This window comes from Ruditapes philippinarum, unplaced genomic scaffold (genome assembly GCF_026571515.1).
Source record: "Ruditapes philippinarum isolate M1 unplaced genomic scaffold, ASM2657151v2 ctg645_1_1_1_1, whole genome shotgun sequence".
Classification (NCBI taxonomy): Eukaryota; Metazoa; Mollusca; class Bivalvia; order Venerida; family Veneridae; genus Ruditapes; species Ruditapes philippinarum.
This window is the reverse complement of record NW_026861731.1, coordinates 159,723-180,453: the sequence shown is the minus strand read 5'-3', so window position 1 is coordinate 180,453 and position 20,731 is coordinate 159,723. Positions and strand designations below refer to the sequence as shown.

The 20,731-nt window shown below is 30.6% G+C and overlaps 2 protein-coding genes across 2 annotated transcripts; one reads left to right on the top strand and one right to left on the bottom strand.

Moving 5' to 3' along the window:
• Positions 1-1,484: 1,484 nt before the first annotated feature.
• Positions 1,485-18,928, bottom strand: LOC132716630 (HORMA domain-containing protein 1-like). Its single transcript, XM_060699938.1, has 4 exons — positions 18,864-18,928; positions 13,908-13,952; positions 1,809-1,953; positions 1,485-1,586 (listed from the first exon to the last, which is right to left on the bottom strand). Exons 2-4 carry the CDS (start codon positions 13,950-13,952, stop codon positions 1,495-1,497), a joined length of 282 nt encoding a protein of 93 aa, XP_060555921.1. The 5' UTR covers positions 18,864-18,928; the 3' UTR covers positions 1,485-1,494.
• LOC132716643 (uncharacterized protein C17orf113-like) lies at positions 14,385-17,173 on the top strand. Its single transcript, XM_060699965.1, has one exon. It carries the CDS (start codon positions 14,669-14,671, stop codon positions 16,772-16,774), a length of 2,106 nt encoding a protein of 701 aa, XP_060555948.1. The 5' UTR covers positions 14,385-14,668; the 3' UTR covers positions 16,775-17,173.
• Positions 18,929-20,731: the final 1,803 nt, after the last annotated feature.

Sequence of the window (20,731 nt, the reverse complement as noted above, 5' to 3'; positions counted from 1 at the left end):
GAACCAATTACCTGTAAATATCAATACCACCATCATTGACATAGGAAAACTTGAAAGTGTATGATTCAATAACAGTCTGAAATAAATAACAACAAAATGAAAATGTAGCAAACAAATTAATAATTTATGATGTCAAATGCATTTTGGGCATGATAAACAGGACTTTGATCAAACAAACTAAATAAATGAAGATCAATAACAAAAGGAAATGAGCAATCAAGAAAAAAAGCTTCAACAGTGCTATTCTTGCATAAAAGTTTACTTTTATTTATTCTGCAATTAGTTATTTGTTTTTTCATATGAAAAAAATTGTCATGCTTTCCACATGCTAGTAATGAAACTGATTTGGCCGTCATTGCATTCAGCTATTGTTTACATATGGGGGCGCCTGATTCTGCATTTTAAAAAATGTGCAACAATGGCACATGCTCCATGTGATTTTATCCATTTAATGCACATTTTTGTGTTTTACTTTATAATGAATTTACCTGTGTGCCCAGTTTTTTATGCGAGGAATATTCCTTTTTAGCTTAATGACTGGTGTTAAATTTCCCTTTAAAAATAAAAATAATAAAACAAAATGTCTGGAAAATTTTTTTTTTCAAAAAGTAACAAAACCCAATAAAACCCATTTATATTCCAAAGTTACAAATTTTTACTGTAGAAAACCACGAAAAACTTTTTAGTTATAATTCCTCGGGTTTCTGGTTTCCACTTTACACCCTAAAAGGGAAAATATTTTCGATTTAAAAAATTCTTGTTTAAAAAAAAATTTTGGGGCATTAAAAAAAAGCCCAGAAGTTTGCAAAATGTACTCATTTTGTAAAAATTTTAAGCTTTTAACTTTTTCAATATGTTACTTGTTTAAAAAGATTGTGAAAAAAATTTAAAAAGCATGAAAAAAAATTTAAAAATTGCTTATTTTTAAAACCCCAAAACCCTTACTTTCTTGGTTTTATTCAAAAATTGAAAAAATATTTTTTTTCCTTTTAGCAGAAAAAACGTCAATTCAAATGTACACACAAAAAATTCATTGACTGTTCAAGAAATAAAAGGAAAATATAACTGACAGTGAAGGTATAATGAACTGATATCAATACTTTTGAAAGTTAAAGTTAGTCAATAGCAAAATCATATGAAATAAAATTTTTAGCTAGCATCACAAATAGTTAATATTAATTTATTTTGTACTTTACCCCTATCATAAGCATACGAAGCTGAAATGAATGTAAGGAATAATGACAAGTCGAATAAGTCAAATTACACTTAAAAAAGCTATCATGTATTCTATTAGCAGAAATTTAAAACCCAGTGTGTAAACTGAGTTTTTATTTAAGTGTCAATTCTGATTTCAAAGGCAAGTGAAAAAACCAGTCATATTTTTTTTTTTCAATCTACATGCTTGCAGAATGTAAAATTCTCCAAATTTTCATCACTGCATTAAAATCTAATTCTGTAAATATTAAACAATAAAAAAAACTTACATATTTCCTATCAAAATGCATCAAAGCATCCTTTCACCCACTTGATCACCTGACTTGCCCCAGGACAAGACACATCATCTTTTAATATCTTCAAACTTAGTCCTATTTAGAAAATAACTGATCAGCAATTTAATTTTTCAAAAGAGACTTTCTGAACAATTAAATAGAAAATTATGCAGACATTTATAATTATTGAATAATATGAAAAGATGGAGCCGAAGGATTTATCTCTATATTACTATTATATAATAATTGGTAAATAAGACATCAAAGCAATATTGTTTAATTATTTGTTTTAAAAGATATGGTTCACTAGAAAAATACCCTCTAAGCTACGATCTCCGAATGCATGTTCCGGGAAGATAGCTCTTAAATAAGCAATATTAGAAACTGCAACTGCAAGCAACTTTTTAACAAACAATGCTGACTGCACTTCTGATATCTGTTCATTAGGAAATATAGCTCCCCACTGGAATAGTAAAAAAAAAACACAATATGAATACAAATTTATAAATAAATTTGTAAATAATATATTATATCGAGGGTTCAAAGGTAAAAGGTTATAACTGCCACTTTTGCCGAAATTGACTTTTTATGTTTTTTATAATGTACTTATTGTCCTTTATGTCTGACGAAAATATTATATAAATATTCAATCCTTATAAGGGCAAAAAATTAAAAAGTATTTTGTAATAACTTCTTTTCTACAAATTATTTAGGGGTAAAAGGTTCTAAGTGTACTTAGTACCTGTTGTTTACTTGTTGTTCCACATGTTGTGAAGAATCTGTAGTGGAAAATCGTAATTTATATCGCATATAAATTCGTTTATGTTTTATTAGTAACCATCACCAATTTCTTTAAGATATGTATTTCAAGCCTATACTGTAACGTTAATTAATCTGTTCCATATGTCTGGAATTTACAACTGTATATTTCTTTGATCTTATGACTGCACAATAACAGCAGGAGGTGCGCAAATTGTACACTTTCACATGGGAAGGGAGGTTAAGTTGTAATGAATCACGCAAAACCCTTTCATTCTATGAAATGCGCGCTATTGACAACTTCTATACAGTACCATTTTCTTTGAAATGGAATCACATTTGTAGTTAAATACTGCAATACTTATATATATTATATTCTTTTTTCTTTACACTGAAAGTGCAAAAGTGGATATATATCGTTATATAAATTTTACTGACATTTTTTAGGAATTTTGATTATCGAAATATACAGCCATCACTGATCATTTATGAAATATCCAATTAACTTTTGAACTTTTAAATACTCATTTTACATTGTTCAACATTAACGTTTGGATTTACTCTGTAAAAAAAAAGAATAAATCTTTAAAACAAGATTAGAAGATAAATGGATTACTAGATGCTGAAAGATTATTCCTGGTTGGATTTATATATAGACATGATTGTATAATGTACACAGACAATCAAACATCGATGATAGCTGAAATGATGGCGAATTCTCCCAGACAACACGATTTGAACTTCTTAATTTCCAAATACTTGATCATCATTCACGATTAGAGTTATGTGAGTAAACTGTTTAGAATTATATGTTCTTATAACAATATATCTAACTTCATTGATTTTGCAAGTAAATTTTCGTTATGAAAACAGATAAATTACTATTGATTGAGTATACTTGTATATAATAAATTTAGAAAAATTGAACCAATTATACTCTGTGTCAAAACTTCTCAGAGGAAATTAATTTAAGCCTAAATTGCAACAGGACACGCATACTCCTACTCTATGTTTTACTATTTAACAATATAATTGGTCATTTTCTTCAATATTTTTTGAATCATCATCAAAAAAAAAAATATATATATATATATTGACTACGAATTAAAAGATCTTATTTTAGCATTGGTCATAATTACAAATTATATTTGCACATTTTGATAGAATACCTACTAATTCTCTTACTATTATGTTATCGCTCTTTATCATTAAAGAAAGTTTCAATTCAACATTATTAAAAGCATTTTATTGAATAAAAGCTGGCTTTGGTCATATTTTGCAAAGACTACTGTTTGCATATTCTTTAGGAAACAGATGTATGTTCTCCTATCATATTTTCATATTTGTCTAATTTTTATATAATTTAATGTAAGTCTACATAATTTTAGCAGAAGTTTTGATAAGCAACTATAAAACTTTCATTTAGAATTGACCATTAAGCAAGTAATTTTGCTTATATTCAGGAGATAATCACTCCTATTATAATGTTATACTGATGCAACATTACAACTTGTCATTTTCTCAATAATCCGGCATAATTAACTATCCGGCTATTGATTTTAAGCTAAATTAATTTTAGCATTGGTCATTATTGCAAATTGTATTTGCGTTTTTTGATAGAAGACATACTGATTCTCTTACTATAATGTTTTTGATATACGTTTTCGTATTATTAATATATATCATTATAGAAGGTAACCAATTCAACAAAATGCATTATTTAATAGCATTGTTTGAATAAGAGCTAAAGTCTTCCGGAATTAGCTCTGTTAACTTTTGCAAAGCATATACTTTAAGAGACAGATGTTTCTTCTATCATATTTTGATATATATTATATGAACACATTTATTATTTGTTTATCATTTATTATAAGTCTGCATTATATTAGCAGCATTTTTGATCTGAAAATGATCATTTTTAGCAAGTGATTTGCATATTCTTATAGGAGATAGAAGCTCCTACTATAATGTTATATTGATGTAACATTAGTAATGGTCATTGTTACTATATTCCAGCATTATTTATTTGCAGGATATTGTATTTCAGCTAAATTATTTTAGCTTCGGTTATTCATTGCAAATCATCTTGTGTCTTTTGTAGGATAGAAATCCTACTATAATGTTATATTGGTATAACATTATATAATATCATTTTAAAATATCCTTGCATTATTATTTAGCAGGATATTAAATTTAGCTAAATCATTTTAGCTCCGATTACATTTTGTAATCATATTGTGTTCTTGTAGGATAAATATCCTACCGTAATGTTGTATAAGTTAATCATTATTTATGGTCATCTTTACGATATTTCTGTATAATTAGTTAGCAATACATTAATATATTTAAACTAAACACATTTTTAGCTGTGATTTATTTTTAATCATCTTGTGTCGTTATATAGGACATAAATTCTACTATAATGCTATTTAAGTGTAACATTATATAATGTAATGTCCAGTGTTTCTACATAATTTATCAGCAGACTGTTGAGTTAAATCTAATTTAGCTCTGGTCATTTATGCAAATTATATTTACATTTTTGTTGTAAGAGACAGATGCTTCAGCTCTTTTGCTATATATATGCTTATATATGTATATATTTATATAAAAAAATAGAATAAATTAATAATAAAAAATGAATAAATAAAAAAAAATTAAAAAATAAAATAAAATAAAAAATAATGATAATAAATAAATACAGACGCGCGTGCGCTCAAATTAAGAAATCTATCAAGATAAATACCCTTTTACGTTTGATAATTAGCGCACATATGTTTCATGTAGCTGTAGCAAAATTTTGTTGTTAATTCATGTCCAAAATCTTTATGTTTGCGCGTCATGTCCTTATACATTATCCTAGCAGAATAGGGAACTAAATTTATTTTTATAGCAATGGTCTATTTTTACAAATCATTATATATTGTTTTAGGAGACAACTAGGTACTTCTATTATGGTTATATTCGTTTAACGCTGTTATTCGTGATTTTCTTTTGAACGTATTTGATTTTGTTATGAATAACAAATCCTTAAATTAATAAAATACGGCAGATGTATTACTATTTATATATATATTTTTTCCGTATTTTTTATTTCTGCATAAAATAGTGGTTAAACAAAATGTTAATAGTTATATAATATCGCTGTAAATAATGAATATTTTTCGATCCTTTACAAAAAGTTTACTGATTTAAAATGGAATCAGTTTTTGTATACAACAATTCTATTACTTCAGTCAGTTATTTCATGTCACCTTTTATTATTAGATATCTTTTTTAATACGACTGACCTTTATACTTCAATACAATTTACTACCGACATGCATATCCACTATGTAAAACAACAGTTAAAGGAATATACCTCTGAAAATAAATTTATGTTTTTGTAAGAAGAACAAGGTACTCGTTCTCTCTCATTTATTTTACAGGAGAGCCTTGAAGAAAATCTACAAACTTTGCTTACAACTACTTGTAAATACAAAATTACGGAAGTACGAGATTATACCACAAAAACATTAAAGAAGGACATCCACGTAAAGGGAATAATTAGTTGTAAAGGAAGGAAAACCTAAACGTTACCACAAACAATCTGAAGGATGGAAACACTTGGATGTTCTTCATTCCAGTATTGGATACACAAAGATAACCAAATAACGATCTCTACAACAATAAAACTGATATAAAAACAAATTGACTCCAGATATTTCAATTTTTTAACATTTCTTGAGTGTGAACCATTTCATACATCTTTCATATAAGTACATGATAAAATACATGAGGCACCTTAAGGAGCTTGACAATTTTACATATCATGTATACAATATCATTTGTGAGACTTTCTGGAGTTTAATAACCTGATCTGTGATATCTTGTGAACTGCCATATTGGGGTGTATGGTAATAAGTAGACAATTCATTTAGACATACGTTTAAAAGACGAAAGAATATTAATAACACACTTTTTATACTGACAAACACACTTTTTATAGTGACTGATTGTAATAATAACAATTTGGTAAAATATCAAAAATGAATTTTTTGTAATATTAATTATTTGTTGGAATTTCTAGTTGCGATATCGGCAACAAGTTCAATACAACAAATACGTGCAAGTCTGCTAATTAACCATGAATAATTTCATTTTACTTTCATGTAAAACACTGTCTTATATTTGTTTTACTAATTTAACTCTTTATTACAATAATAATAATTAGGACTAGTTTATGTGATTTTATCAATATTTGTGATTCTAATTCAGATTAGCATATACTTTTGATCTGCTATGCAGATATGATAATCATTACAATATTACATAACACTGTTGATAGTATCAACGAACCCATGCAATGTTAGTTGATAAGATAATCAGTATCACTGTAGTGCCGCGTAGTTTAAGTACCTGTGTTAATTAATACCACATGTAACAAATTGTATGGGTGATTTTATAGGCATTTAATAGGTCCATTAGTTAGACTTATCAATCTGTTACATACTTCTGAAGCTTTTAAAGAATTATATTCATTTAATTCAGTACAACTGAATTTATGAGATGGTAACTATTTATTAACAAGTTTACAATCCTATTGTGAATATTAATATCAAAAGTGTTATTTACATAATTATGTTATTTATTTAATCATGAGTTTCTTTGTAAAAATTTAAATGCTATACATTATTATTTTAACACATGTTTGTTGATAAATAAATGTGGTTGTTTTAGTTACGACAACATTTAAACATATTGTGATGTATTTTAAATATAAATTAACAATAATCTATATCACAATTTGAACATAATTACACTTTATTGACGTTGTAACATTCCCTAAATTGACTATGTATATAACACAGTGATATTATGTCTATAACACCTTTTTTAATTTACAGCATTATTGTGTATGTTAAATATGTGATGCTAGAATGAAAAATATAACGTTTTTGTTGAAATTGATATAATTTGACAACATTGTCAAGATATATGCATTAACAATTTACAATTTAATAGATTTTAATCTAATAGAGTGAATATTAAAGCATTAAGACAATCCCAGTTTACGACACTAGTTTAACATATTGGGGTGTATGTTAACTACATGTATGGGTTGTTTAAATATTAATTATAATGTATACATTAATTATAAAATTACCTTGTATTCTATTTTCAATCTATGCATCATGTACCTTATCAACATGTTTTTTTTATAAAACAATCCCTGTTTTAGATACTAGTTTAACATATTGGGGTGTATGTTAACTATGTAGTGCCTAAATGGTAATTTTAACTTATAAATTGAATTAAAAAATACTTAAAGTTTGTAATTTCTTTTCAAACTATGCATTCATTTAAGTAATAAAATGTCTTAATAAATTGAATCCCAGTTTGGACACTAGTTCAACATATTGAAGTATATGTTAACTATGTATCGCTTAAATGTTAATTATAGCTTATATATTGAATTTAATTTATCAATATAACAAATCAAAATGTTTTTGTAGTTTAACACACAAGAGTCATCATTAACTATGTATTACTAACACATTAATCATAACTTTATTTTGAACTTTATGTTTACTTATGAACAGTTTGTGATAAAATTTGAATACATTGATAAGATGAGATGAGATGAGATAAGATAAGATAAGATCTGTTTATAGTGATACTAATTTTAGCTTTATTGCTTTATCTATTTTTTATTTTATTTATTTCATTTTTTTTTTAATATAACTTTACATGTTAACATTAGATTATATCAAATTTTACTTAACGTGTACAAAGCTATAAATAGGCTGCATGTAATATAAAAAATTATAGAATGCATTTTGAAATAAAATATTACAAAATACCTGACAAAAAAAAAAAAGAAAAAAGGCAGACGAAAATGTTGTTTATTGGTCTATGAGCGAACTGCACATGCACGCGTTCAAAATTGTCGTATATTTTTGTTTGTAAATTGTAATTGTAATCTTTTTGTCACAATTTAAATTGTCGCTCTTTCGTTTTCGTTGCTTTTCACGGTCTGTCGTTCCTCCTTTGGTTGGACAGTTTGGTGGTTTTTGTTGTCCAACTTTGTGTCATCTATTATAACGTTTGCTACAATTGTTTTCTATATGAAAGCGTATTTGAAGTTTCTGGTTAATCTTTTGATTATATCATAATCTATTCTTAGACAATAAAGACGTCTGGCTCTGCCAGACATTATCAATCGAATTTCCGTGTTTGTATTAACTCTACTGATTATGACACAAATTAACAAGGAGGAACATGTACCGTGGTAATAGTAAAACATAAAATCGTAATTTATATCGCATATAAATTCGTTTATGTTTTATTAGTAACCATCACCAATTTCTTTAAGATATGTATTTCAAGCCTATACTGTAACGTTAATTAATCTGTTCCATATGTCTGGAATTTACAACTGTATATTTCTTTGATCTTATGACTGCACAATAACAGCAGGAGGTGCGCAAATTGTACACTTTCACATGGGAAGGGAGATTAAGTTGTAATGAATCACGCAAAACCCTTTCATTCTTTGAAATGCGCGCTATTGACAACTTCTATACAGTACCATTTTCTTTGAAATGGAATAACATTTGTAGTTAAATACTGCAATACTTATATATATTATATTCTTTTTTCTTCCCTTACCTCCCCTCCACCCACCGGAACTAGAAGTGAGATAAATAACTTCATTTAACTTGGATATTTTGTATTTTAATGTAATGGTTTTTGTAGTCTCTATGTATCACATTGGACTTTACCTGTATAAGTTTCCTTTTGTTTTTGTTTTACTTTATATTTTTGCATATTATTATCAGCCTACTAACTTCAAGTTAAAGGTTTGTAAAATATTTTTCAAGGATGTAGCCCTACATCAAGTGGTACTAGACACAAGATAAAAGGGCACAGGTTTCCAGACTATGGTTTTTCCTGGGCGAGTCGACCACGATTTGAGAAATATTTTATGAAGTACTTTATATTATATATACAATATATCTATATATATATATATGTTGGGCGTGTTTGTTGTCCAACGTTATGTCATCTATTATAACGTTTGTTAGGTGGTTTTTGTTGTCCAACTTTGTGTCATCTATTATAACGTTTGCTACAATTGTTTTCTATATGAAAGCGTATTTGAAGTTTCTGGTTAATCTTTTGATTATATCATAATCTATTCTTAGACAATAAAGACGTCTGGCTCTGCCAGACATTATCAATCGAATTTCCGTGTTTGTATTAACTCTACTGATTATGACACAAATTAACAAGGAGGAACATGTACCGTGGTAATAGTAAAACATAAAAAGGTTATAACTGATTTTATCACCTTTTTCCCCTGACAGAATGCTGCATTCATACAGTTCACAGGCACTATCTGTTATCTCTTTTCCCACGAAATTTATCTTTTAGAATTAAATGCAGCGAGAATATAACCGAATATGAAAGACAGAAAATATTCAGTACATACTGGTCAATGGGTGATTACATAAGTCAGAGGCAATTCATTTGGTTCCATGTTGCCAATAAAGAACCAGAGAATGTATCTAAACAGAGAACAAAACAAAGAACTATTTCGAATTCGTTTTTCACACAGGTAGAAAAGAGGGCGTGAGGGATGTTGCACTTATTCATTATCTCTCATGTACAGACTCAATCAAACCGACTCTGCAATTTTTATGTAATTTTGTTGTGATTAATGCTTTCGAGGGATCACTTTGTTTCCAGAATTCCAGATGTCGGTTCCAAAACAGTTGCAAACGCAGTTAAGCACAAAGTGGCAGGGTTATATGTTGGAAATGACAAGAGAGGGAAAGCTGTGCCTGGAAATAAAACCACGGAATATCACAGATCATTTGTAAAGAAACACAACAAAAGCTTTCCGACTGTTGAATCACACTAAACACACGAAGACCCCAACAGGAAGTATCTAACGCAAGATTTAAATATAAAACGAATATACTCACTGTATGTAGAAAAATGCAAAGGACAAAATAGAAAGTGTGTTTCAGAGGCTGTGTACAGAATCATTTTTAGTACAGAATATAACTTTTTTCTTCCGTCCTAAGAAAGATCAATGTCCACTCTGCAATCTGTATGACACTTTGAGAATAGAAGATAGACTAGATGAGGCAACAAAAGCAAAATATCAAGTACACCAAGTGACCAAAAAGAAAAAAAAACAGTGCTAGAATGGAAAAATCAGCCGATAAAAAACGCACAAAGAAAGATCCAAAGTTTTCTGTGTCGGCATTTGATATCCAGGCTATTTTGAAAACACCACTCAGTTTAATTGGTGATCTTCGTTACAAAAGAAAACTGTGTTGTTGCAATTTGTCATTCTATGAACTGGGAAATGGTAACGGGGACTTGTTATCTGTTGGATGAGACACATGGGGAAACCAGGCTCGTGCAAAGTAGGAACTTTTGTGTACTTGTATGTAACCTCTGTTGCAAGTAAGACATCTGGTATTGAAGAAGTGGCATTATATAGTAATGCATGTGGAGGACAGAATTGCAATCAGCTTGTTGCAAGTTGCTTAGTTCACTGTGTCCAAGATATTACCTCACATCAATGGTAAAACCACACATTTCTTGAAATTGGCCATTCATTAATGGAATGCAAATTCCATACATGCATCTATCAAGCATGCAAAACGCCTTACAATAGTTCATGTTCCATCGCAGTGGGAAACAGTTATATCATACCAACGCCGGAAGCAACCATATATTGTCGTTCTAATAAAATACACTGACATACTAGATTACAAGTTGTACAAAGAACAAAACTTTGGCTCAATGAAAATCGATGTTGATGGTGAACGTGTTAATTGGCTGAATATATATAAAATACATGGTTGATTTAGGGATGGATAAGGCTTATCCGGTGAGCTAGAAAGTGTATCTTGGTGAGCTTTAGCAAGCCAAGATTCACTTTCGCAGTGAACCGGATAAACCTTCTCCAGCCCGACATCAACCATGTATTTGTTTTATCCTGCTTTTAATAATGTTTTTAGAAAAATTAAATGGTTTCATTCTTCTTTTTCCCCGATAAAATAACATCTATATGTAGTTTTGTTTTGCTGCTAAACATGTGACGTTATCAAATGACGTAATGACTGGAGATAGATAAAGACAAAAATACAGTATTGTTGTGAGCTATGGTTTTGTGGTTAGTGAGTTCAAGGCAGTTAGGTTAATGCAGAAGAAGAACAGAAGCAAAGAAAAGTCTCTTAAGGCTCCACGAAAGGCTTATACAGAGAAGCTTCCAATATCTGCTGCAAAAGCTGATTTGATGTCACTTGTTGCCTCTGGAACAATTCTGAAGGAGTGCGAATCATACTATGAGTCATTGCCATGCAGCAAATCTATAAAAGACAAACTTTAAGTGCCTTCTGTTAGTGAGAGTGAAGAAGATGAGTGGAGGTCATAGAATAATTAATGATAAACATTCACATTTTGTGACATGAAACAGTAGTCTTTATTTACTTAACTATGATATGGGTCACTAATATCCTTAATTGCCGATGTCTGGGGTCTGTTTGACTTCAGTTCGATTATATACCAGAGAACATTCAAAATAAATGAAATTTGTAAACTTAGATTTTAGTGCGTATTTTCGTAAACTTTTTAGTTATTAATTTATTTCTGTAGAATCTAAATATTGAGCAGGTACATATTTCATATTTCTATGAATGAAAAGTGTTAATTTTGTGTACGAGTATTAATGTGCATTGTGTTAATTACATTACATAAGGTTCTTCAAAGTAAGGACATAATTGATAAATTTGCAACAGTAACAATTACTGCAACATCTAAATTTTTCAGAGGAACAAGGCTATAACTGCACTTATAACCTTTTACCACAGTTTATCTCTAACTTTTATTGCTAAACCTTCAGAAGTAAAAGGTCGTAAGTGCAGTTATTACCTTTTACCGCTCAAACTTGTAGTCTTGACAGGATCTAAGTACATTTATTACCTTTTACTTCTGTAAAATGATATTATTTTGATCTTAGAACTTTAAAACAAACTATAATTACAGTGTTTTATCAGCACCAAGCAATGTAAACTAAACAAAATATGATCTAATGTAGTCAACAAATATGGGAGAATCAAAAATTTAAATTGTTATAACAATATTACGGAAAATAAAGTTGTATTAAAAAAATATGTTTTTTGCGTTTTTCTCGAAATCTTGAAAATGGCAGTTATTACCTTTTACCTTTGAACCCTCGATATGGAACAAATTTGTGCTCTACTCATTTTTTGCCTTTTACAAATGAGCCAACACACAGGTTATTTGTCTGACCAATATCAACTGGAAAAATTATTTCCAGTCCTGTCACAGAACCTTTTCCACATAGTTTTGGAAAAGGCACCGGGAAAAATATTTGACACTTCGGGAAACTTGAGAATTTTTTAAAAGTTGAAAAACTTTACCCAATCATGAATGCAAGACTTGTCAGTTTTATAACTGGTGATAGCGTGACAATGCCTTGTGTCATGACAAAAACCCTCAGTGGAGTCCTTTTAATTTTTCATTCTGTATATCAATCTTGACAGCTATTGTTTGTATATATTAAAATTTGTATCTGTTACAAGCACTGTATTACGAAAATTAGACAGTTCATATTCACAATAACAGTTGTTAGAATCGTTTTTAATACATAATTATGTCTGAAACTATTAATTTTTTTGTCAATCAAGTACAGTATTAATCAGGGTTTTTTTTTGCTATATAACTGTAGCCGTTTAATGGCTACTTCCCCAGCTGAAAAAAATTCCCCTTGAACTAAAAAATTCCCCTTGGTCTGAATAAAATCCACTATTATGGCTTGCTTGATTTTTGATCAAATAGTTCTAATTTTTGTAGGCTATTACCGATTGTCCTGCAAGTAAAAAGTCCAATGCCGACGATGGGCAATCCTCACCATTACGCTGATCATATCTCTAAACATTCTGTCTTTGTGAAAATTCTCCTCAAAATATGCAGACATTTGTAAAAATATGTTATATTATTTATTCTTATAGATTTCAATCATAGTCTGGAGGAACATGGAGTTATATTAATACCAAAAATCGGCAAAATATTCTATTATCACATATTTTCGCGACCTACTTCCTGTTTGATTTTCGGCTTGAATTTGGAGAGGAATGTATTAGTTTAAGTAAATAAATAACAAAACATAAAACAGTCAATTGATTTTTGTGCATAAAGTGTCAAAATGTCCTTTGCAAATCATCATCTAATTAATTTAACACTTAATGCAGTTTTTACATAGAAAAATCAAAGCAACCATTCTGAAATAAATAGGGGAGGTGTGTGAGGTGGTTACAACAATGTTGAAGCTTGGCAACATCACAAATGATATTGACTAAAGTGATTCCAACTAAAAAAAAAGTGGTTTTGTATGTTTAAGGAATTCAAGGCCAAAGATCTGAACTGTTTTCATTGTTTATGACTCACCTGACTTTTAGGGCATGTGTTTATTGTTAATTTTAAAGTTATTAACTCATTTTTTAATGTAATAGATTTTCCCCAAAATGTCATTTTATCGCGCATTTTTTCCCCAACTGAAAGGCCAGGCCGTTTCCCCAAAATTGAAAAAAAAGCCCTGTTAATGAAACTTGGGACAATCATAGCTCTACTTACTGTTCCCGTTTTTTCTGCTGGTTTTTGTAAAACTGTGGTAGCCATCTAAAATAAAGAATATATATATAAAAGCTTACATTTTATTGTGTGTTTTTGTATGTTTTTGTAAGACAAAATGGCCGTCATTTTCTGCCATATTAGGTCATCACTCTTCGGGTTTTGGTGGCTTTTCTTATGAAAATCAATTGGAAATGTAAGAATGAAGTCAATTCAACAAAGTATTGTCCAAATTTGCCCTAATTTATCATTATTTCAATATTTTAAATAGTTTTTTCTGCTACATTTGTTGGCGACGCCGGTGAGCGGCGTCGTCTGTTATGGAATGCTTTTTATTTTGGCCTATGGAAGGAGCTGTTATTATTAGCAGTTAATGTCACGTTGTGTTAATTAGTTTTATTTGATTCGTAAAAATCAAGTAAACAAATATGTTGTTATATTTGATTTAATAACTTTATCTAAAAAGCATGTGCATTGCAGTGTTCAATCTAGAGCGCGCCATTGCGCCATTGGCCCCCTAAAATGACTGCCGGCGCAAAACAAATTTAACTGTGGGCCCGACGGGCGCATTCGCTTAGAAAATACCATTACGGTATTTAAGGTACTTTCTGTTTATTTTTACGCTTTGCGCTCATTATTCACGCACCTGTTGACTGTGCTAGTATTGATTTTTTCAAGAGTGGTAAATATATGCCCGCGCATCGTAAACCAGTCGGTTGCTATAGCGTTATATCAGCAGCTCAGTTCTAAATTTAGCGCACACGATGAAAAGAATTTCCGACTTCTTTTTACCGAATTCAAATGCAAAAAAATCGAAGTCGCCCGATAAAGAGCCGACGAAAGATGTTGATAGTGTTCCATGTACATCCCAGTCCGACCCCGGCCCTTCTGAATCGTCTAAAAGGCGTGAATTTCAAGCAAAATGGCTCAAAGATGACCGTTTTAAAAATTGGCTTATTTTTGATGACGATAAAAAATGTATGCAATGTTCGTTATGCATCAAAATGAGGAAAAAAAATCCGTTTGTTACAGGTTGTGTTAACTATAGAACTTCAACTCTTGAGCGACACATGTCTTCTTCTGACCATCAGAATGCCCTTATTGACCAACATGGTCAGTCAGTTTTTCAAGCATCTTTTAAGTCTGCATTTGACAAAAAGAAAAGCTCCATTATTAGTGCTTTGCGTACAGTTTACTGGATGTGTAAAGAAAAAATTGCAACATTGAAGTACAGTTCTCTTTTAAGCCTTCTTAAACTACAAGGTTGCCCAGATATTTTGACTTTGCATTCTGGAGATAATGCCACCTATGAGTCCGAGAGGGCTGCTGAAGAATTTCAAGATGCTTTAAATCATGTTATAGAAAATGATATGAAACAGAAACTAGCTTCAGCCCGCGCCATTTCTCTAATGTGTGATGAGAGTGATGATGTTTCAGTTCAAAAAAAGTTGGTCATATTTGCTAGGTTTATTCCTGAATGCACTGACTTTCAGCCTGAAACTCATTTTATTGAGAATGTTACTATTGATAAGGGTGATGCTGAAACTGTGTACCAATCATTGAAATCTGTGGTAAGTGAAAAGGGTGTGGATGTCAGTAATGTAATGTTTTTTGGCTCAGATGGAGCGGCAGTTATGACTGGTAAAATGTCTGGTGTTAGTGCTAGGCTTTCAAGTGATCAGCCACTTATTGTTAACATTCACTGTATGGCACACAAGCTAGCTTTATGCACAAGTCAAGCAGCAGAGAGTATTCCATATCTAAAAAAGTACAAGGAAATTTTGACAAATATTTTCTACCATTTTAAACATTCCTCACTGAGAACTGCAAATCTGTCTAAAATTGAAAGTGTTTTGAATGACAAACAATTAAAAATCAAGGAAATTCACAGTGTACGCTGGTTTGCATTTTATTCAGCCCTTGAGGCAATATTTCACACATGGGGTTCCTTAGTTACTTATTTTGAGCAAGAAAAGCAAGCTGAGAAAGGTGGAACTGCAAAAGGGATTCATTCTCAGCTAACCCAGTTTGAATTTGTGGGTGTAACTTACCTTTTAATGGACATAATGCCAATACTTACCAAACTGAGTCTCAGCTTTCAGAAACAAGACATTGATATTTCTTTAGTACAACCACTTATTCAGTCAACAATTTCACAGCTTGAACACTTAAAGCAGAATAATGGTCACTACATGCAACTGTTTAACACAGCATTGACTGAGAATGGACTTGACTTGAGAGATCACAGCATCTCAGCAAGTAAAAACAAGCAAACACATTTGAGTAACATAAGAAGTGACTTTATTCAAAAAATAGTTGCTCAACTGAATGTTAGATTTCCACAGGAAGATACATCAGTTATAAGTGCTCTGGCAGTCCTTGGTTTGAGAGGTATATCTTTTGTGCAGAATATTCCTGACCATGGAAAGGATGAAATTAATAAACTCTGTGATTTCTATGGTTCAAGTAATAATGACACAGACAGTGAATCTTACATTGATAGTAACCAATTAAGGATTGAGTGGGAAATTTTAAAACCTCTTGTAATTCAACAAAGGTATCCAACTGACAATATATATAATTTGTGGAAATTGATTTTTATGTATCACAAGGAGATGTTTCCAAATCTTTTAAAACTTGCTGAGCTTGCTCTTATTGCACCCTTACAAACTGCTGACTGTGAAAGGGGTTTTTCTACCCAGAATGATATTAAATCATCAGACAGAAATAGATTGTCATCTAACAGACTGAATAAATTAATGAGGATATCTTTGCACAAAGTTGACATAGCTGATTTTGATTTTGATAAAGCTGTAGATGCATGGCTATCAGTGAAAAATAGGAGAGCTTTCTTCAGTACAAGTACCTAACTGAAAAACTTTTTTCCAAAGAAAATGTCCTTGCTTGTTATGACATTCACTTATTCATAGTTTAGTTTACACAGTTTATTATTATGTAAAGTTTGAACTGTTAACATTTTATGCAGATTAGTTAGAGTGAAATTTGAAATTAATGAACTGACTGTTTAAAGAATACCTGATATTATACATGTACAGTATGTATGAGTAATTAAAAGAGTTGTCACTGTTATTTTATATTTTTACCTTATGTATATCTGCATAAACAATCCACCTAGAAAAGCAAAGGTAATACTTCTTTTGAATTTGATGGTCATTTTAAGTATGGGCCCCCAGTTTTCTCAAATGACCCCCTCTTGATAAGTTTATGGGCCCAAAGGGCCCCCTTGGAATTCATTCTAGATTGAACACTGCATTGTGATATTATTTTCACGAAATTGCAGGCTCAGTTTAACAGCTTGTTATAGAATTGTATTTTTGTAACGTTTGATATTGTCTGCAAAATGGCCAAATTTCTACCAAACCTGGAGTGCTTGTACATGGTGTAGAGGTTACAGATCAGTGTTGCATCTAGAATTTAAAAATTATGGGGATTGTCCCCCACTCAACTGAAAAATGGCAGCGATTTGAAAAAAATGTGGGGGACATTTACCTTACAATATGACTTATCGAAAAGAATTCATTTATTTAATGTTCAGACATTTTTGACAGCTATCATCCGCTCAAAAACGGAAGTAGAAAAAATAAAATATTGACAAATACTACAAAACACATGTGAGATGACCCAGTCGGCTGCTACAAGCGATTTAGTACGTATTTTAGTCATAACCACGAGTGAAAACAAACATGGCTGAAGCATTCAAGATACGATGACATATGTGTGAACTTTTTTCGATGATCAAGTGGAAGATTTTTCTTAAAAAAGAGGGAGATTTAAGAATTTGCAATAAACAAAGAAGGAAGTTCAGACATCATAAATAGGGAGATTTCTTTAATTTGTAAAAATACCCCTTATTTTAAGAAAAATCTTCGAAAATATGGCTGCAGAAAGAGGGAGTCTCCAGCTTAAAGTGGGAGAGTTCACATGTATGCGATGAAGATAAACTGAATTAAATTGAAAAGATCGTCAGATGCGCGACTTTGCGTGCATTTACTTCATTAAAATGCGCGATCTGCATAAAAAATGTGCAAATCGCGCGGCCTAGATGCAACACTGTCAGATGCAAATAGCACAATCTCTGAGGTTTCTTTACTTTAATACATAAATCTTACACAAAAAGAAGTATTGGTTGATCAGTGGCCTAGTCCAGCAGAGGTATATAGTGACTCTATTTAAATTAAATATCTGAAAATGATTTAGCGAAATAAAAGACAAATATGGAGATTTTATGGAATATTTTTCTTGCCACAAATTTATTCATTAGATCTTACAATAATTCTAATTTTATTGGAAGATGCTATGTGATTTAATATGAAATTTTAAAAAGTAGCAACATTTGTTGCTTTTACTAGTAGTCACAGAAAATGTAAATACCATGATATCATAAAACACATGCTATCATAGGAATTGAGTAAACATATTGTCTGGGAACCTAAATTCATCCCTGTCCTTTACAGGCTTTAGTTAACACAATTTCCGTTTATGTCACAAAAATAGAGAAAAACTGAATCCTTAAAGAAAACAAAAAATTGCAGAATTGAAAATCATTTTAAATGTTGCATGTTTCGTTTGATTGATCCTATTCACACACCAAGCACCGACTAGATGTTTGTTAAAGAAACAATTGAATATTTTTAAATAAACATCAAAGCATCTGTCAATTTCTCAATTCTTTATAATGTTACGCTTTGACTATTAATTACCAATTTATATCGATAGTGTTTTAATTTGGCAGTATGACTATGAAAATGACGAATAATGGCCTCCCTTTCTTGTGTTTTTAGGTTTTGTGTTGTTTTTTGTTTTGTTTTTTTAACAACTTCATCACACCTAAACATGATAAATGAGAATGATTTTCTTTCAAAATTACTTTAAAAAATACAAAACCAGGCATTTAAGACAATGAAAATGAACATGAACAATATAAGCACAAAAATATACCCTTCTCTTTTCTGTTCAGCTGTTCCACAGATGACAGATGCAGACGACACGGGCGCGTGCAAAACAAAGCCCATAATGCAACTCTGTATAAAGTTTGATGCTCGGCCTTTTTAAAGAAATATGCGTAGCCCTAATGTTGTGGAAATTTACTTTGGACCATCTTGACAATTAATAGGACGGCATTTTTATGGTCTCGATGTTTTCGTAAATACATTATTGAAAAAATCTTGATGTGTTTTAGAAAGGAGCTGGTATCAAGTAATACAGTGTACTAAAGCACTGTAGGTTCCAGCCTTGTGACTGAAAAAAAAAACGCATAAATTTGCTTTTTGAGGGTATTAATTATTAGATGTAATGAATATAATGAAAACTTTAAGACGTATATGTTTCCAACTTAGAATTTATTGATGATTTTATTTATGATTTTATTATAAGTTTAATACCTGTATATGTCAAAAAAACTTTAAAAAAATAAACGAATAAAGGGATGATTTCTCGTAAGCACAGATCTAACAGCAATATAGAGCTAGCTCTAATATGAAAATTGGATTTGATCGAGTCTATTCACGGGAGATAATGAAAAAATGCAACATCTTTAGTGTTGAACTGCAGTGCATGCATATACAAAACGCGGTCTGTCCATTTTGAAAAAAAAAACTCCAGTAACCCATTGTACATGCGTACACGTGTACATGATTTTAGCATGACAGCTTTTCTTCCAGAAAACTTCCAAGTTTCCTGTCACTTGTTTTGCAACAACAGATTTCTTGCACCAACTGCTTTCCTTGATGAAGTTTATTCCAATATGTATAGGACAATGGCTGTAGAAAATGAAATATTTTTTTCCGTAATACTTGCTAGGTATCAAAACATTTAAATATTAATAAAAATGTCAAAAAAACTTCTTTCATAAAATATAGATTGAGTAGTAAAACGCGTCATTAAAGTCACGGACATTCAGCATAACAAAGATATTTGTCAATTCAAATAAAAACGCATTTTTGCCAAATACATGCATACACAGTTACAAAAAAGTGTGCGCTTGGTTACTTGGAAATTCTATATACATGTACATACTCGTACATGAGCAATATAGTGGCAAATCTGGTAACAGAATTTGCAAAAATATATTGACTGTGAAACACTAGCTAAATTTGTAATGAAATTTGATAATTATCAGAATTTTAGTTTTGTCTGGCACAAATAATTTCGTGTAGATAGCGGAATAGTGAAAAGTAGAAGCAGGGACTTGAATATAAATATTAGCTGTGTGGTAGAAGTTGCAGCAATTTGGTTTTTAGTTAGTTTGCCATTAATTAGTATCTGTTGCGTTAATATGTCGTCTATGGACCAACGGAAGTGTTTGAGACTGCAAGGATGTGATGGAATATTATATTGAGTATAAGTATACAAACTTTCCCTTGTATTCAAATGCAGACTTTCTTTTGTAACTTCAAAGCATTAATTATTTGGTTATAAACAGTTGTCTTTGAAAAATACTGACAGACAATCGGATTTATGCCATGTGATCAAATGAAAGGCCATAGTTTAACCTTGGCTAGAATGTTTCCTTTCATAGAATATAAAATGTGGCCAGGTGCCTCCCAAAGATGTGCAAGATAAACAAGTAACTGAATAAAAACATAATAAGGCTTGATGGTTTTGTAAATTATTAAATTTCCGTTAATATTTTAACTCCAAGGTGACAATTATTTCGCAATAAACTATGTCCGTTGCACTAGTTGGTTTTGCCTTATGAAACTTTACTGTAAATATCTGGAAAAAGTGTGATCCTTCGGTAGCAATAATCACAACAAAATAACATGAAAATTGCAGACTCGGTTTGATTTAGTCTGTACATGAAGGAT